The 18,780-nt window shown below is 36.5% G+C and overlaps 1 protein-coding gene across 2 annotated transcripts in view; it reads right to left on the bottom strand.

Moving 5' to 3' along the window:
* The window catches only part of LOC102828499 (electrogenic sodium bicarbonate cotransporter 1-like), a 522,188-nt gene that overhangs the window by 347,828 nt on the left and 155,580 nt on the right, over positions 1–18,780 (bottom strand). For both annotated transcript variants that reach the window (XM_006873779.1, XM_006873780.1), the window contains exon 4: positions 12,815–12,975. In XM_006873779.1, coding sequence (XP_006873841.1) covers positions 12,815–12,975 — 161 coding nt within the window. The remainder of the gene's footprint in view (positions 1–12,814; positions 12,976–18,780) is intronic.

Genomic DNA, 18,780 nt, shown 5'->3' with positions numbered 1-18,780 from the left:
GCCTTGATGTCTCCTAGGGGAGCAACTTGCATGTTCTTGCAGTAATCAGTCAGACTGCTGTTATTGCTTTGAATTTTTCCTGTCAGTCTTTCTTTCAAGAAGTATCTTCTGTTCTTCTAGTCACTCCAGGCTGGTCTGCTTATTCTTTCAAGTGGAAATTTCCACCTCAGAAGATTCTGGATGAGGTGCAGGATTCCACCTATGGTCTTATGTAATGCAGAGGCTCCACAGGAACCCTAATTAAATGGGCATGTTGTAGCCCCATTTTAGGTATTCCAATCAGTTATAGGCATAAGAGAGACTTACAAGCTTTCTAGGTTGATATTTCTGGCTATTACTTTCTCTATCCCTTAAGAGTCTATTTCATGATGGTATGCCAGGGAAACCAAGATTCAAAAGACAGCCAAGCATCTTAACATTATTTCGCCCCTTTTGCCAATTTCAACCATGTCTCAATCCCTGTATCCCAGAGCCCTGTAGTTCCAAAGTTGTGCAAACATCATTATTTACCTCTGTCCCACTTAGCCCATGCAAACCTGCCTAATTGTTTTCCCATCGCCCTGGTCTTACATTCCCCTCCCCCTTCTTATGTATTGCCCCCCCCCCCCCCCCCAGCACCCAAACTATCCTGTGTCTATTCCCTACCCTGTGCTCCACCTTCCCCTCCCTCCTCTCAACCCACCCCTCACATCCCAGTAACCAGCAAAGAATCCCTCCCTCCTTTTAGTATGGGTTCTTTTTATTAGTCTTTTACAGTAGTGGTCTTATGCAGTATTTCTCCTTTTGTGACTGACTAATTTCACTCAACATAATGTCCTCAAGGTTCATTCATGTTATGTGATAGCTTACCACTTCCTTGTTGTTCTTCAAGGTGGCATAATTTTCCATTGTGTACATGTACCACAGTTTGTTTATCCATTCTTCAGTTGATGGGCACTTAGACTGTCTCCATCATTTTGCTCTTGTAAATAGTGCTGCTATGAACATTGGTGTGCACATATCTACTCATGTTATGACTTGTATTTCTTGTCAGTAAATACCAAGTAGAGGAATTGCTGACTCATAGGATATTTCTATTTCCAATCTTCTGAGGAAGTGCCATATTGATTTCCAGAGTGGTTGGGCCATTTAGCAATCCCATCAACAATGCAGGAGCATCCCAGTCTCTCCACATCCTCGCCAGCATTTATTGTCCTCTAATTTTTCATCTTTGCTGTTATTGCTGGTGTGAGATGATAGCTCATTGTTGCTTTGATTTGCATCTCTCTAATGGCTAGTGATAATGAACATTTCTTCATATGTTGTTGGCTGCCTAGATATCCTGCTTGGTGAAGTGTCTGTTCATGTCCTGTGCCCATTTTTTTTAATTGGGTTATTTGTCTTTTTCTTGAAGAGGTGTAGTTTCCTATATATTTTAGAAATGAGTCCCTTGTCTGATGTGTCATTGCAAAAGGTTTTTGTCCCATTCTATGGGTTCCCTTTTTTACACTTCTGGTGAAGTCTTCTGATGCACATAAGTTTTTAATTTTTAGTATGTCCCAATCATCTATTTTGTCTACTTTTTTGTGTGTACTTTCCAAAATGTTTTGTAGTCTGTGTATTTCCTGAATTAGTGCCCTCACGTTTGTCCCTATTTTTTCATTGATGGCCTTCATAATTTTGGGATTCACATTTAGGTCTTTAATCCATACTGAGTTGGTATTTGTATAAGTTATAAGGTGAAGGTCTTCTTCCAATCTTTTGCATGTCACTTTCCAGTTCTGCCAGCACCATCTGTTGAAAAGACTATCACCTCCCCATGCAATATATTTAGTTAGGTACTTTGTCAAAAATCAGTTAGCTGTATGTGGATGGGTTAATTTCTGGATTCTCAATTCTGTTCCATTGATCAATGTATCTTTCATTATACCAGTACCAAATTGTTTTGACTACAGTAACCATGTAATAAATTTTGAAGTTGGGGAGTGAGAGGTTTCCAACCTTGTTCTTCTTCTTAAGCAGTGCTTTGCTTATCCTGGGTCTCTTCCCTTTCCATATAAAGTTTGTAATTGTTTTTTCCATCTCTTTGAAGAAGGTCATTGGAATCTGGATTGGGATTGCACTATATGTGTAAATTGCTTTGGGTACTATTGACATTTTCAAAGAGTTAAGTCTTCCTATCCAGGATCATGTTACAGTTTTTCATTTGTGTAGGTCTCTTTGTTTTTTTGTAGTAGTGTTTTCTAGTTTTCTTTCTATAGGTCCTTTGTTTCTCTGGTTACATTTATTCCTAGATATTTCATCCTTTGGGCGGCTATTGTAAATGGTATTGCTTTCCTTAGGTCCTTTTGAGTGCTGTCATTTTTGGTATAGCAGAATCCAACTGATTTTTGAATGTTGATCTTATATCCTGCCACATTGCTGAATTCTTCCAATGAGGTCTAGTAGCTTTTTTACTGAGTCTTTGGGGTTTCTATGTATATGATCATATTGTCTGCAATTGAAAGAGTTTTACTTCCTCTTTGCCAATTTGGATGCCTTTAGTTTCCCTGTCTTGTCATATAGCTCTTGTTAAGATTTCCAGCACAATATTGAATAGGAGTGGTGACAAAGGGCATCCTTGTCTGGTTCCTGTTCTCAGAAAGAAGACTTTCAGTTTCTCTCCATTGAGAGTAATGTAGGCTGTTGGTTTTGTATATATGCTCTTTATTATGTTGAGGAATTTCCCTTCAATTCCTACTTGAGTGTTTTTACCAAGAATGGATGTTGGAATTTTTCAAATGTCTTTTCTTCATCAGTCGATGAGATCATGTGGTTCTTTTCTTTTTTCATATTTATATGATGGATTACATTGATTCTTTTTCTAATGTTGAACCATCTTTGCATCCCTGATGTGAATTCCACTTGATCATGATGTAGTATCATTTTGATGTGCTGCTGGATTCTGCTGGCTAGGATTTTGTTGAGAATTTTTGCATCTGTGTTCATGAGGGATATTGGTCTATAATTTTCTTTCTTAGTGACATCCTTCCCTGGTGTTGGTATGAGAGTTATGCTTGCTTCATAAACTGTATTAGGAAGTTTTCCATCCTCTTCTATATTCTGGAATAATTTGAGTAGAATTGGTGACAGCTCTTCCCTGAATGTTTTGTGGAACTCACCAGTGAAGCCATCTGGGCCTGGACTTTTGGTTGGGAGTCTTCTGATGACCTGATCAATTTCATCTTTTGTTATGGGTTTGTCCAGGTTTTTTTAAACTTAACCCTGTGTAAGTTTAGGTAGAATATGTTTTTCTAAAAATGTATCCATCTCTTCTAAGTTTACACATTTGTTGACACACAACTTTTCATAATATTCTGTTATTATCCTTTTGATTTCCTTTGGTTCCATTGTGACATCACCTATGCGGGTTCTAATGCGTGTTATTTGTGTCTTCTCCCTCTTTTCTTTTGCTAGGTTTGCCATTGATCTGTCAATTTTGTTCATCCGTTCAAAGAACCAGCTTCTTGTCCTGTTGATTCTTTCTATACTTTTTCTGTTTTCAGTCTCATTTACTTCTGCTGTAATCTTTATTATTTCTTTTCTTTTGGTGGCTGTAGGTTCCCTGTTTTGTCTGTTTCTAATTCTTGTAGCTGCTGTGTTAATGTGTTAATTTTGTTTTTTTCTTCTTTTTGGATATGTGAATTTATTGCAATAAATTGTCCTCTCAGTACCACTTTCACGATGTTCCAAAGATTTTGGCATGTTGTGTTTTCATTCCCATTTGTTTAGGAACTTTGTGAATTCATGTTTGATTTCTTCTATTACTCAGTCACTTTTTAGCAGGGTGTTATTTAGTTTCCGTATCTTTGACTTTATTTCCTTGGTCGTCCTAGTGTTGATTTCTAATTTGATAGCATTGTGGTCTGAGAAGATGCTTTGTAGTATTTTGATATTTGTAAATTTACGGAAGTTTGTTTTGTGGCCTAAGACATGGTCTATTTTGGAGAATGTTCCATGTGCACTGGAAAAGAATATGTATTGTGCTGTTGGTCCAGTTGGCTGATTGTGTTGTTTAATTCTTCTGTGTCTTTGTCAAGTTTCTTTTTGGTTGTTCTATCCATTTTTGAAAGCGGTGTATTAAAATTGCCCACTACTATTGTAGATTCATCTATTTCTTTCGTCAAATCTATTTGAGTTTGCTTTATATATTTTGGAGCTCTTTCATTGGGAACATAGATATTTATTATGGTTATGTCATCTTGTTCAATTGTCCTTTTAATCATGAGATTATGTCCATCTTTATCTATTATGCTGAGTTTTACCTAAAAGTTTATTTTATCAGAGATTTTTAGTATTGCCACTCCTGTTCATTTTTTATTGCAATTAGCTTAGTTTTTTTTTTTTTTTCCAACTTTTGACTTTTAAGCTGTTTTGTCTCTGTGTGTACAATGCGTCTCTTGCATACAGCATATTGTAGGATCTTGTTTTCTTATCCATTCTGTCATCCTCCGTCTCAAAACTGGTACATTTAATCCATCTACATTCAGTGTCTTTATCAATGTCATTGTTGTTAAGTGCTGTTGAGTTGATGCCGATCCATAGTGACCCTGTAAAGGGTTTCCAAGGAGCAGCTGGTGAGCTTGAACCATAGACCTTGCAGTTCAACGACTTTGCAGTCTGATGCATTAGCCCACAGTGCCACAATTTTTATTATTGTTGTTAGGTGTCATCGAGTCGGTACCGACCCATAGCGACCTTATGCACAGTAGAACAAAACACTGCCTGATCCTGGGCCAACCTCACTACTATTGTCACGCTTGAGTCCATCGATGCTGCCACTTGACCAATCCATCTCACTGGAGGTCTTCCTCTTTTTCTCTGACCCTCCATCTTACCAAATGGATTAATTGCTGCTGCCATTATGGTTTTGTTTGTTTGTCTGTTTGTTTGTTTTTGTGGTGTTGTTGTTTTCATTGTTCTGCGTGTCTTCCTGTGCTGAGTTCATGGCTTTTGTGTTCTTTCTTTTGAGTTTCCCCATAGTTTTAATGTTTCCATGTTCTTCTTGGATTTTCATTTTCTTGGTATGTTTTGAAGTGTTAATTTTCTTTAAGGCTCCCTTATATTCCATTAAATTCTCTGTCCATCTTGTGCAGTCTATTTTATCCTATAATCTACCTGACCTTCTCACCATCTGGATCTCTGTTCCTACACGTTTACCTTCTTTCACACTGTAATTGTTTTGATCTGGACATGTGCTGATATGGTCATCTGCTTTTGCTTCTTGGACATTTTTAGTGTTTATCTGTGGCCTTGATACTTAATTGTGTGTGTGTTTTGGTATTTTTTATGCTTTCTGATTGCCTCTAGGTAGATGTGATCAGGATGTGGGCTTATCTTTTCACTTCTCTTATTGCTTAACTCAGAGTAACTTTCACAGATGTTGCCTGCCTCCCTGGTGTATGGCAGTTAGTATTGGTGTTTTATAGGGTGTGATGGTAGCTTGACTATATGGAAGCAGTCGCTGCCTCTTCTTGGGTAGTAAAGGGAGAGAAGGAGTACCCCAAAGGTAATAGGAGGAGTATAAAACAGCAAAACAGAAAAAAAAAAAAAAAACTAGATTGGATGTTGTAGTCTATAATCACAGGAAAGGGATAGGAAGGAGAGAAAAAAAAAATCTGTAGCCTAATATGGGTATGACTTTAATGTCCACTTTCATCTTCTTGCCTTCAAGGCCACTTGATAAATTTCAAGATGCCACTGTTAGTTATTATGCTGTACACCTCAGGATTTAATTTAATTGTTAGCCTATTTTGTTTTAAACTCTCTTTCCCCCTCTACCACCCTTGTTCTGGCCTTTTCCCTATTAAAATAAAACAGTTCAGGGCTTGCTCTTGGGCTGAGAGTATCTTGTGCACATGCATGGCTGAAGAACCCACCAGTGGTGTGGGTGGGGGCTGTCCTCTTGCTCAGGCATCCCCTCTAGTCACCAGAATGGAGGTGTGCAAACAGTGTGGGACCAATGAACAGATACCAAAAAAAAAAAAATCAGAACAAAGCAAAACCAACAAAAACCTTTGCTCCAAGGTTTCTGCAACGTTATTCTGTGGTGGATCTGTTCCCCCACTTTGTCTTGCCATTTGATCTTGCCCAAGTTGTCAGCTCCAGGCTGCCAAGCCAGGCAGATTCAAAAGTACGTGATTTCTAACTTCCGCTACAAGGTCCACCAGCTATAAGCCTTCAAAGTTTTAAAATATTCCTACCTATGTGGTTCAGAATTTTGGAGTTCTGCCCTGGACCTGCTTCACCTGGTATTCTGTGGTATTGCTGACGGTGAACTTCACTGTACCTCTAACCTCTCTCCCATCAAACCCCGCCCTTCCAGAAGATACGTCTTGAAAAAAAGACTGACAGGAAAAATACAAAACAATTATTGCAGTATGACAGATTTACTATAAGAACAAGCAAGTTGCTCTTATAGGAGACATCAAAGCAAGTGTCAGGTCCCTTCAGGGCAAACCCCCTTCCAAGTATAAGACTCAATGGAAATACACGAGCAGACATGCACTCTTACTGGTGACCACATTGATTACCGATAAGGGGAAGTGAGGGAAAAACAGCAATGAAGCTGTGATCTAAGCCCTACCACTTCTGTCATTAGACTTCTGTGAACCTGGGTGGAGACCTGGTTGGCCAGTAATATGGCAAGGCCTGGGGACTCCTGGGCCCAGAGTCAGTGACGTAGCCACAAATGACTAGATTGGAAAGTGAAGTGTCCAGCTGATAAGAAGTGAGGGGATATGCACAAGAATACCCACACTTGCAAATAATACCTACTTGACCTGGCTTCGATGGTTAGATGATCAGAACTCAACTAAAAGAAGAAAGAAGAGTAAAACAGAGTAATCTGATGCAATTTGATGAACTTGACCTATACCTATGGATGCAGTAGCAAAAGAGGGAACAAATCTTTACAGCAAGGATCATTCTCACCCCCTCAGTATACAGGGTAGACAAAGATGGACAACTTGGACATTGGCTATCCAAAATGGGAGAACTACAAAGGTAGGAAGTGACTGGCTTACAAGCTTTCAAAAGAGAGTCTAGATCCAGAAGGCATGGAGGAAGGTAGAATTTCCACTGAGTAGTATCCAATCTGTCTGTGAGGGACTGATGAAAGGAGATGGGGATAGCACTCATGTGGTACAAAAGTGAATAATTGCTATCAAGACTGACTGTGAAGTTTGGAAATGTAAAGGTAGATGTTTTGTAGCAAAAGGAGGGAAGAGGTTGACTTTGCTGTCCATGAGCAGAGGTCCCTGGGATAATGAATGGAGAAGAGCAGAGTGTGGGACCCTACCCAGAGAAACAGTGACGCCACAGATGGAAGCAGAGACAATAACATGAAGAGATGGAGCAGCTGGGGACTCTAAACCCAGAGAGGGAGAGGGGCTATGTGCTGATGACAGAGGGGCAGGCTTTCAGGGTATACCCTTTGGTTGTTTGATGATGCATGGAGGGGACTGTAATCATGACAATGAAACAATGTAAGATAGAGTGAATGTAAAGCTAATGTTCTCCCATGTAAACGATCACATAATTCACAATAAAACACTTGAAAAAGAAAAAGAAAACAAACAAACAAAAAAAGTGGGAGCATTAACATTTCACAGCTACACTGAAATTAAGTCTTTAGTAGTCAAATGTCCAGAGACAACCAAGGAGGAAAGAAAATGCCAGTTACAGATAATAGTAAAGCTTAAAGAAAACTTAGTTATCATTGTTGTTAAGTGCCACTGAGCAGTTGGTGGGTTTGAACCATCAACCTTACAGTTAGTAGTCCAGTGTTAATCTTACATCATCACACCAGAAACCTTAAGGGGCTTAAATTCAACCACTTTTTATAAATGAAAAAAGAGAATGCTAAGGAGGAAATTCAAAAACTAAAGGCACTAGAAGAAAAATGCCTCCCCTCAAGAAAAATAAATTAACCCAGGTTTCCTGGCTTGTGGTGTAGAGGTTTTTCCATAACACACAATATTTTTCTTTATTTAAAATGGAAGCGCTAAGACCAAAATACTTAAAAGGCAGAGGTTTTGAAAACCAAGAGAAAGATGCCCAGCTCAGCACAAGAAAATGTTCAGAGATCCTAAGTAAGCACTCTTAAAAAAAAAACTATAAAAGGCCGAAACTAAAGAAATATTCAACTTCAAGTGTGACCAAGACAATTTGAACAAATTTATATAAATATAATCAATGATGAGGCTTTATTTATCAAGGTTATTGTTGTAAGTTGCTGATTCCAAATCTTGGCACCACCCTGTGTACCCTGTGTGCAGAGTAGAAGTGGTTTATAAAGTGTTCAAGACCTTTCAGAAGCAGATCATCAAGCTCATCTTTCAAGGCACCAATGGGAAAGCTCAGATTACCAACCTTAGGGATGGTAGTCACACCAATCCCCAGCAATGTTATGAATGTGTGCAATAGGTCATTTCATATACTGATGATGGCAGTGTGATTGAGTACAATCTTTGTTGAAGGGCATTTGGCAAATATATATGAAAACTCGTTAATATGTTCACACCCTTCAAATATTCCACCACTAGAAATCTACTAAGAAAACAATTTTACAAACATAACAGAAATGCAGACTTATTTTACAATAAAGTGTTGAAAGCAAGTTGGATACCCTGTAACAGAGGGTTCTTGAATCCTTTGTAGACATCAAAATGATGATGTCAGTTTATATTTGATTACATGGAAAAATATTCACATTGTACTTTAAGTTAATAAGAATCATATTAAAATAGTGTAGTGTGATCCTGTTTCATAAAATCAACTACATATGAGTATGCAGATTACAAAAACATATTCTGGACAGATGTGTATAAAATACATGATTAACAATTATTTTTGTATGTATGTATGTGGTATATTTTTCTGATTACATTAAATTGAACATATATTAATATTTTTTTATTTTAAAAATAGTGATATTGCCATTTTCTAAAAAGCAGAAAAAAATATGAATAACTCATCTGCCAACAAGCACAGCTCAGGAATGCCTTTAAATAAAATACAAAAATGAGAATTCCAAAAATAGAGCTATATTTTCCAAATCTACTTCCTAGCATAATAAAATACTTGAAATGGCTTATAACTCTTTTTATTATTATTTAGAAGGGAAGGAAATTCCTACATACTTGGCTCCATATGTGACTAAAACTCTTTAAAGTAGAATTAGAGTGATGATAGTAATAATAAGGCTAATGAAATAATCTGTGAAAATGATGCTTTATCCTTCATAATACTCAAAACTATTTGTTGTTGTTGTTGTTAGCATTCAAAAGGGAGAGGTCCTGAGAAGAATCAGTATTGGGCTGAGTGTTTTTGTTGTTTTTTTAAGTGTAGGAAGTCATACCAGTTTAACTAATCACCCACTGTTCCTGCCCCTTTCACAGAGGTGCCTTTGAGCCCACAGGGGTGGCATGCCTCAGAGGCAGTCTGTTGCGAAGGAGTAGCAGGTGGACTGCAAAGAAAGATGAAACTCACGCTAGTGTTTGTTTGATATAATCACATTTGCTATTTTTTTCTGCTCATTTGTTGAAAAGAAACGGGGCTTCTGGGGGAAGAAAATCCATCAACACTTGGCTGTGCATAATTTTCAACTCAGAATTATCAGCACGATTCAAGACAAAACAACTTGACTGCATCCTTTGAAAAAAAGGAGTTCTGTTTTGTATTTAAATTAACCAAATCATGACTATAGTATTTTAAGTTACTGTGCTGTCTTCTGTCATTTGAAACAAAATAAGGGCTCTTCTTCTACACATATTTTTTATCCTCTGTAATACTTTCATTCTTTAGGTGCCCCTGGTGCCATAAATAGTTAAACACTCATCTACTAATTGAAAGCTTAGTGATTCAAATGCAATCATAGTTGCTTCTGAAGACAAGTTCAGCAATCTGCTCCCAAAAGGTCACGGCCTTGTAAACCCTATGGAGTACAGTTAACTCTGCAACACCGTGAGTCAGAATCAACTCAACAACTGGAAAGGTAATGTTTTGATTTCAGACTACTTTTTAAATATTTCTTTTTAGCCAGTTGTATTCTGCCAAAAATGTTCTTCTCTCCACTCTAAGTCTGGTCCTGTTTCTCCATTTGCTTGTGATGTGTGTTATTTGCTTCTGAATGGCTTTTTCTGCATTCTCAGGTCCAGAATGGATGGCTGCCTGCTTGTCCTAGGAACTGTAAAGCAGTCATATTGGTGAGTGATAACATCTCAAAGTGACCTGTTTTTGGTAAGTGCCATCAAGTCAGTTCCAACTCATAGCAACCCTGTATAGGGTTTCCAAGAAGTAGCTGGTGGGTTGAACTGCCAACTTTGTGATTCACAGTCCATTGTTAATCTGACAATGCCACACCAGGAGTACATGACTGGTAAAAATTCAAGTAATAATGATGGCCTATCGTAGGTCTGATTTTGCTTTGAATCTGGGAATCTTTCTGATGAGCTTTATGTCACAACACATATTCTCCCTAAAGATTGCCCAGGTATTACCCAATCATAAGTTTCTTTTCCTCTTTTGCCCTGCCTTTATGTATTTCTGACTTATTTTTCAACTTGTCTGATTTCAGACATCTTTGTTAATTCTTAAAGTCTGAATTCAGAAATTTTTTAATTCTCAAATAACAACAACAACAACAAAATTGGAATGACTTTTGTTAATTATGGGTTGCTTGTTTTTTTTTTTTGTTGTTTTTTTTTTTGCATAACAATCTCTCTTGCAGCATTTAGCAAATTTTTTTTAATGCAAAAGAATAAAATGCCCAGAAAACCATTCCTTTTGTTTACTTCTGTCTTTATAGATGAGCCCCACCTTCCCTTGGTACAATAACCCAAGAGCTCACCTCACATATCAAATGTCTATTTTCAGCCTTACCTTCCTTGTCAAATATGAAAAATTCTACATAGAACAGTATTTTATCCCATTATTTTCTATCTCTGTGGATGTGAATTTGGTATTTCCCCATTTACAAACCTACTTTTAAGGCCTAGAACAATGCCTGGCACATTATAGCAGCTCATGCACCATTCCTGAATAAATGCATTACCTAAATGATTCTGTCCATCCAGCACCTTCTCCCACTTCCAGCCTGTATCTCAAATGCATGAGAAGCTTCTTAAGAAACCTAACTAACGTGCTTTCTGAAAGACAATCATAATTCTATGCTAGACATTATTTCAACTGATATTTTAGATGTTACAAATCATCTTCTAACATGAATGCTGTATCATCATTGTGCATAATGACATAGGTGCTAAAAGCAAGCCTTCTTCCTACAGAGGCACAATAAAGACTTAATATTCATATTTGTGAAATGAATACTTACTTGCTAAAATTTATTTGTAGCCCTGAAATCAATACTTCCATGGTCATTCATGGGAACTCACATGCACACGGTGGCAGAAAATTTGAGTCAGTCAATATACAAAGTTGGATCTGTATTTGCTAATTCAATATTTACAGGGACTTTATAGAACATAACTACCAAAAACAACAGCTGTGGCACTGTAGGATCAGCACTGCAATGTGAACCATAAAGTCGGCAATTCAAACTCACCAGATGCTCCCCAGAAACCCTATGTAGGACCACTATAAGTCAGAACTGACTGGACGGTACTTAACAACCACCACAAATAACAATAATTGTACAAAGAAATTTTGAAGGCTATCTGACATTTTTTGCAGGATCACATTCTATTCTCTCTTCTCCACAATCTGTGGGTAGGCAAACGATAAACCCCTTGGGAAGGTTAAGTCATTCTTACAAATCCAGTGATCACCTACTTATAGAATTTTCCTAGCAATAGCACACACAGCCCTGGACCCTCGTTCTAGGTCTCCATCACATCTAAATCTGAAGGGTAATAAGGCAGCATATACCAGATCCTTGCTAGAAAACTAAAACAATTATTCCTCTTTGGAATTTAGTGACATGTGCCCAAGTTGATCAACATGCTGAGTTAACATTCAATTCACACAACACGAACTGCAAACATTGCCAGAATTGTTTGGCACCATGAGACTCAGTGATTTGTCAGCAGTTATATAAATGGTGCCCAACATTAATGTGACCCAACTCAGTCATTAACCCATAAGGTCCTGCTAACTCCTGTTCCACATAACCTTTCTCTATATGCGATAAAGGGGCTTGATTTCTAATTATAATATTATAATTATAATATTAGTCCCAGCCCAGAAACTAGAATAATCCCTTTTTCACAAAGGATTTAAGCCCTATTTTACAGACCATAAAACTGAGGCCAGGAGTAGTTAAGTGTGCTTTTTATGGTCAAATAATTCTAGAAATCCATTGTCTAAATTTTCAGTGTAATATAACTAAGGATGGGGTGGGTTATTCAAAATAAATCTTTTGCTAACAAGTGACAGAATTGAATGCAAATCAGTATATATACAATATGATCTCAATTACAATCTTAAAAATCATTAAAAGCATAAGAAAAGATAAAAAGCATAGAAAGCAGTCTGAGAGAAATGAAAAAAAAAAAAAAAAAAAGGTGGGGGTGGGGGTAATATGCCAAAATGGTAACAATGGCTATGACTGGATCGAAGTGTGAAAGATATGTTTCTATTTTCTTTCTTTTTTTTTTTTTTTTTCTGAATTTTCTAATTTTCTTTGCAATAAACTATGCCAGTTTTTTATGTAAAAGGAGAGATTAATGTTATAGAATATTTAAGTTTGCTCATACTGGAAGTTATCTGTAATGATGGAGACTCACAGTTAGGTAAAACTCAAAAAGAGGGTCCGAATATTAAACAACATACTTACCCACCAACTGTGGGAGAGAAGATGCTTCCTTGTCAAGCATGATGGATCCTTTCTCCATACACGTCCTCAGTTCAAATAAACTGTGAAGGGACAGTGTGGCCACATGGGGCTTGCTCCATCTCTCCCCACCCTGTTCTACTTTTTCTTCAAATTTAATCCACCTAGAAAGATGAGATTAGTGCTTAGCAATTAAAAATGTTCTAACCTTCTCTGGAAATAGCAACATCAACCCCTCCACCTCCTCTCCCCATCAGTATTTCCAAAATGTCCCCTTTTGTGAAGTCTTAAAAGCTTATTTTATCATTAATTATATTACGTATATAAATACACAGTCACTAGAATTCTCTCCCCTAATGTTGGAGAGAAAGAAAACAAACCAAAAGGAGCAAAAGAATTACTGGGGTTATAGCTGATTTATATAACCATGAAATTCTAAAAAGCGATTCCTAACAAAATTTTTAAATCAAGTAGGAAAATATACATTCCCAAATCCCCCAAGTGGGTAAATACTATAATGTGTATAAAAACAGTCACCATTGTGTGAACTGTGTCGTGATTTCTCAAGGCAAAAATCATCAGTGGTGAAATAATATTCATCTTAAATATTTGGAAGACGTGATGTGTAAAGTGATCAGACGGATGTAAAAAATCACTTTGTTAATGTTTATAGAGGACCGGCATGTGGTGTCAGGTCTTACTTTAATCTATATTTCTAAATGGACACATGTTCCTATCTCTCTGAGTTTCTAACAGATGCTTTACCCTTCAAATCTACCTCTGTATGTGCTTAAAAATACACGCGCTCAGAGAATAACAGATCTATAAACCTGGGTGGGACTGTAGGATCACAGCAGGTCTTCTACAAACCTGGTGTTACACTAAACTGTGAATCACTAGGTAAGCAGTTCAAACCCACCAGTTGCTCCTTGGAAACTCTAAAAGTCTGAACCGACTCCATGGCACTTAACAACAATTAAACCTTAACATTAAAACAAACAATCCTCTTTCATTGTTCCTGCTTTGAAATACTTCTGGGTATTTAATAACAGCAATATATACCAACAAATGAGTTTAATGAGAATGATAGTAAAACACATTTGACACCCTTCATATTATAGATGTTATATGCATAGATTCTTCTGTACTCTTCAAAGAAAAACAGAAAAGCATCTTCATTTTGCTATTCATTGTAATCCAAACAAAAGTGCTTTTCTCTCACTTCAAACCCTCTGAAATATATTGGAAAAGATCAAGAGGGGGGTTAAAAAAAAATGTTTTCTACATTCTTCACCCAAAAGTTTAATGATTGAAAATGTTTTCCTAGAAAAAGCTAACCTAACTCAGTTAAGGAGGAGAACAAAGGGCAGAGATCAGATAAAGTTCTACATAAGGTATTATTTATAGACTCTTCACCACCCTGAGAGGAGAAAGGAAACACATTAGTAGAAGCAAGAGTGAAAATAGAGCAAGAGATCAGCCATGATGTCAATGAAAGTTTAGAATCTTAATTAAGCCCAACCGTCATATGATTCAGAAATATTTAAACTATATCCAAAGACGCCATGTTCTTCTTAGGAAGTTTCTCACAGCCATACAACTTCTGCAAGTCAGTAATGACTTTATCTATAACATCACCCTCATTTCTAAAAGCCTTACTCTTTCCCAAATACAAATTTCAAAATATAAGCAGTCAGATTTATACTTACATTTTCCTCATAAGTTAAAAGTACACAACAATCTCAAGGAAGTTCTAAAACTTCGGAAATGTACCTTCTTTATTTCTATGAAAGTGGTAAAGGAACCTTTTAAGATAAATGAAAGATCTCTTAATCTTACGTGTGTGTGCATGCTTACTTAAATTAACAGTTCTTCACCTTGATTGGAATTATAGAAATGAAAGGGACTAGGAGAATAATGATGATTTCATATCCTATTTTTTTTGTAAAATTCTCTGGGTATCACTAAAACAATAAAAGGTAATTGAGGTTAATTTGAGAGTAATCATTTTATGAAATAGAATGCATTAGCTGGAGTCCTGGTGTGATGCTGTTGGTTAATGCGCTGGACTGCAAGGTTGAATGTTCAAGCTTGAATGGCCAGGTCAGCGGTTCAATCTCAACTGCTGCTCCTCAGAAACCCTATAACAGGGTCGCTATGGGTTGGAACCAACTTGATGGCACTTAACAATGACAACAATGCATTAGCTAACTTTAGATATACAGGAAAACCTGTGAAAACTGGAACTCAAGGGGACAACCTTGATTTTCTGGGTCTCAGAAGTATTCTCCCTTTGACAGAGAACAGTCACCACTTTTGTGTAGCTCACTCCACAGATGAAAATACTTGAGTTTTTCCTTCTTTGACAGGTTTCCACCTTATACATGTTCCAGCTTTTGCAGATTTACTTTTGCAGATTTACTCTTCTTTTTTGAGCTTAATCACAGAATCTCTAAGTTTGTTGGTAATTGGTATGTGAATCATGTTACATATGATATTATAATTTGTTACCCAAGATAAAACACTACTAAAGGATTCCACAATATGTTAAAACCAAGTCAGGGTTACATATAATTAGATCATCTATACAGAATGTAGTGGCTCTTTCATTTTTTTTACTCAGAAGAGTATTCTTATTAATTCTTCCTAATGCTGAGGAATAGAATTCTTGGTCATAGAATTTAAGTCCACAACAAATCACAAGAATCTACTAGAAATTCAGTAAGAGCAAGTCTTTTAGATAGCAAAAATAAGACCGAAGTGAATTCTAAGAGATTTCTCCCTCTGCCAGTTGCCTTTAACTTGCACTGTCAAACACATTCTGCAAAGATACTAAGCCTCACTTGCAGTATGCCATGGCAACTATTTTGAATCCTCATCCTCAACTGTTCAAGCAATAAAATATGTTTTAAAAGAGCAAAACTACTGAAGTCCTTTTTTTGTGGCCAATGTTTCTTTCCATTCCTCTCCATAGTTTTTATTGCAAATAACCTAACTGGACTTAAATATAAATTTGAATGAGCTTTAAAAGTACTTTTAGAAATCATAAGTACTAAGGAGTTTAGATGTATGAAATAGTATTATTCACCCTCATGGACTGTACCAGAGCTTTAGGTCAAGATTGAGATATAAAGAATGGAAATCTCAAAACTACCCAGTTCCAGAGAGTCTAAGTTGATAACGCAAAAGGATTATCTCAGTTCAATTGAGCATCTATTTCATTGTGCATTCAGTAAGCACTGAATGATGTGATGATGTCATATTAAAGCACAGCATAAAGGAAACTTTGTAAACATTAAATTGCTTTAAAATATGCTTTAAAAATTCTTCTGAATGCTCAAGGGGCAGTTATATAAATGATTATTAATTCAAACATACACTTTTAAGAATTAATTAATGCTTTGCTCATGTAAGTAGATTCCAGAAAATTATTCTAGAAAATTCACATGGTATCTTCCTCACATATCAAGGACAAAGTGAGGGGCGGGGGCACTGAACACTACTTAACTCAAATCCAAATCCATTAAGAAAAGGCTAAGGCAAAAGTATCAAAGTTCAGCCTATCCAAGTGTCAGTGAATTTTTAAAGGTGCTTTAGAACCATGTAATTACACTTTTTAAAAACCAACAGACAATTTTACTCTTGCGTATACTTTTAGCCACTGTCTACCCTTCATAATAACTATGAATAACCACATATTTTCCTCTTATCTTGGTACTTACCAAGATAAATTTTCTGTACCATGCTACAGAAAATTAATTTCAGAAGTTGTTTTTTAAGTGCGTCTTATTACAAAGTTATTGTAACCTTAGAGATTGAGTTTATTAGGTAAAGTTTATTTATTCCAAGGTCTTAAGAAAAGAATGTTAGAGTACTTTGCAGTTTAACGCACGTCAAATGACTGCCAACCAAACAGCATTTCACAGAAGGCCCACTGGGAATCATTGAATTTTGTAACTTTCCAATCATATGATTAAATATAATTAAGAAAAGACCAAAAAAATGGCAATTTTACACTGAAAAATAGACATGACCTTTGCACTAGAATATAATCCAACTAGAGTAAACGACTATTAAAAAGGATTTTTAAAAATTCTTGTTAATTAATAAGTACTTCATCACAACACAAATGAAGCCAATACTACTGTGTACCTGGGTTAAATGGTGTTCTTAGGAGAATTCTTGGATTTCTAGAGCAACAGTGAAAGTCACTGTAAAATAGTATATGTAACGACATATAATTACATTGATCATTAAATTCCTTTTCCTCCAGTCTTTTCAACAGAAAAATAAACTTGCTATGAAGTTGGATTTTCCAAAATAATCCAGTAGAGAAAAGGTTAAGTAAATCTGGAAGACAGTGATCTCTCTTAAACCCAAAGTATAAGCGGATGTGTTGTCTAACTGAAAGTTAAGTATCGGTGCTCTTTTCCAGAGTTGGCTTGTTTTGTTTGTTGAAACTTGGTATGTTTTTCTCTTTTTTTTTTCTGAATTTGGAACTATAATTTGAAACACTGTGGGGAGTTACCTTTAACATAGATCATGTAACAGCAATGAAGTCCAGAAATGCCCACCTGAAAACTAGTTATTGGAAAACTGAATGCCAAAATCATTTTAAAGACACGTTCTTGACTCAAAGTATTTAATAACATTTGTGGATGTGTTCCTTCCTCCTGACTTTTGGGATGCTTTCAAAGCTGAACCATGACTCTAGGTCTTTTTTCTTGAGCCAATGTGCTTCATGAGCCTCTTAACTAATGCTGAGGCACTTAAAAATTATTATTGAGTAGCAAAGATTCCTTCACCAATACCAAATTATTCTATTGTAATTACGGTTGTTGTTGCTGTTTTTGGTGCTGTTGGGGATTGTCAAACTAGGTCCAACTCATAAAGAAACTATGTACAACAGGACAAAACACTGCGCAGATATATTCCATCCTCACAATCATTGCTATGTTTGAGACCCTTATTGTAGTCATGTGTCAATCCATTTCATTGAGGGTTTCCCTCTTTTTTGCTGGCTTTCTACATTACCCAGCATGATGATCTCTGGGAATTGGTTCCTCATATTAACTATATTTTCCAGAATCATATTTATGGACACTGTTTCAATAATCAAATATTCAGGAGTACTGTTAGAAAAGGAATGGCGTTCTCTAACATTATGTTGGTCACATTTATTTCTCAGGTCTAAAAATTCTACCTTTTGTACAGTCTTCATCTTATCTTAGGCTCTATATTGGAAGAACTACTGAAGAGACAGTGTTATAATTTTTAGAACAGGGAAAAGATATGAAAAGGAGGGTGGGAAAGCTGACTGCTACTTCAAACTTCATATAAATAAAAACTATAACATGATGATTGTTCTTTCCAAAACTTAAATGGAGACATCTCCCTTCTTACTAAAACTTTTCTCCTTATTTCTTGATGCAGAATTAATCTAAATGTCCTGAAATAGGCCAGAAACAGCAGTAATGCTTAGACCCAATGTAGGATAATCTTGATCACGTAATATCATTGTTGATGTTGTTGTTGTTGTTGTTGTTGTTGTTAAGTACCGTGGAGTCAGCTGCGACTCATAGTGACCCTGAGCAGGGTTTCCGAGGCTGCAAATCTTTACGGGCGGCAAAAACCTCATCTTTCTCCAATGGAACAGCTGGCAGTTTCAAACTGCTGACCTTGAAGTTTGCAGCCAGATTCATAACCACTACACTACCAGAGCTCCTTAGCCAACCTGAAAATACAGAATTATAAAAGAGGAAAGTTGATACAGGATGGTATGCCATAGGGTGAGGAGACACAATGGAAATTATATTCAACTGGAAGTTTAGCTCACTATGAAATAAAATTAATAAAGGCTTTCATAGAAAAGTAAAAAAAAATTGCTCAAATTCATAAATTAGCCAGCAAAAAAGATTCACGCCACACCTTCACATGTAAAATGAATCATTTATAAGCACTTGTTGTTG

This window comes from Chrysochloris asiatica, unplaced genomic scaffold (genome assembly GCF_000296735.1).
Source record: "Chrysochloris asiatica unplaced genomic scaffold, ChrAsi1.0 scaffold00254, whole genome shotgun sequence".
Lineage (NCBI taxonomy): Eukaryota > Metazoa > Chordata > Mammalia > Afrosoricida > Chrysochloridae > Chrysochloris > Chrysochloris asiatica.
Note: the sequence above shows the minus strand (reverse complement) of the source record. Positions and strands in the feature narration are given on the sequence as shown.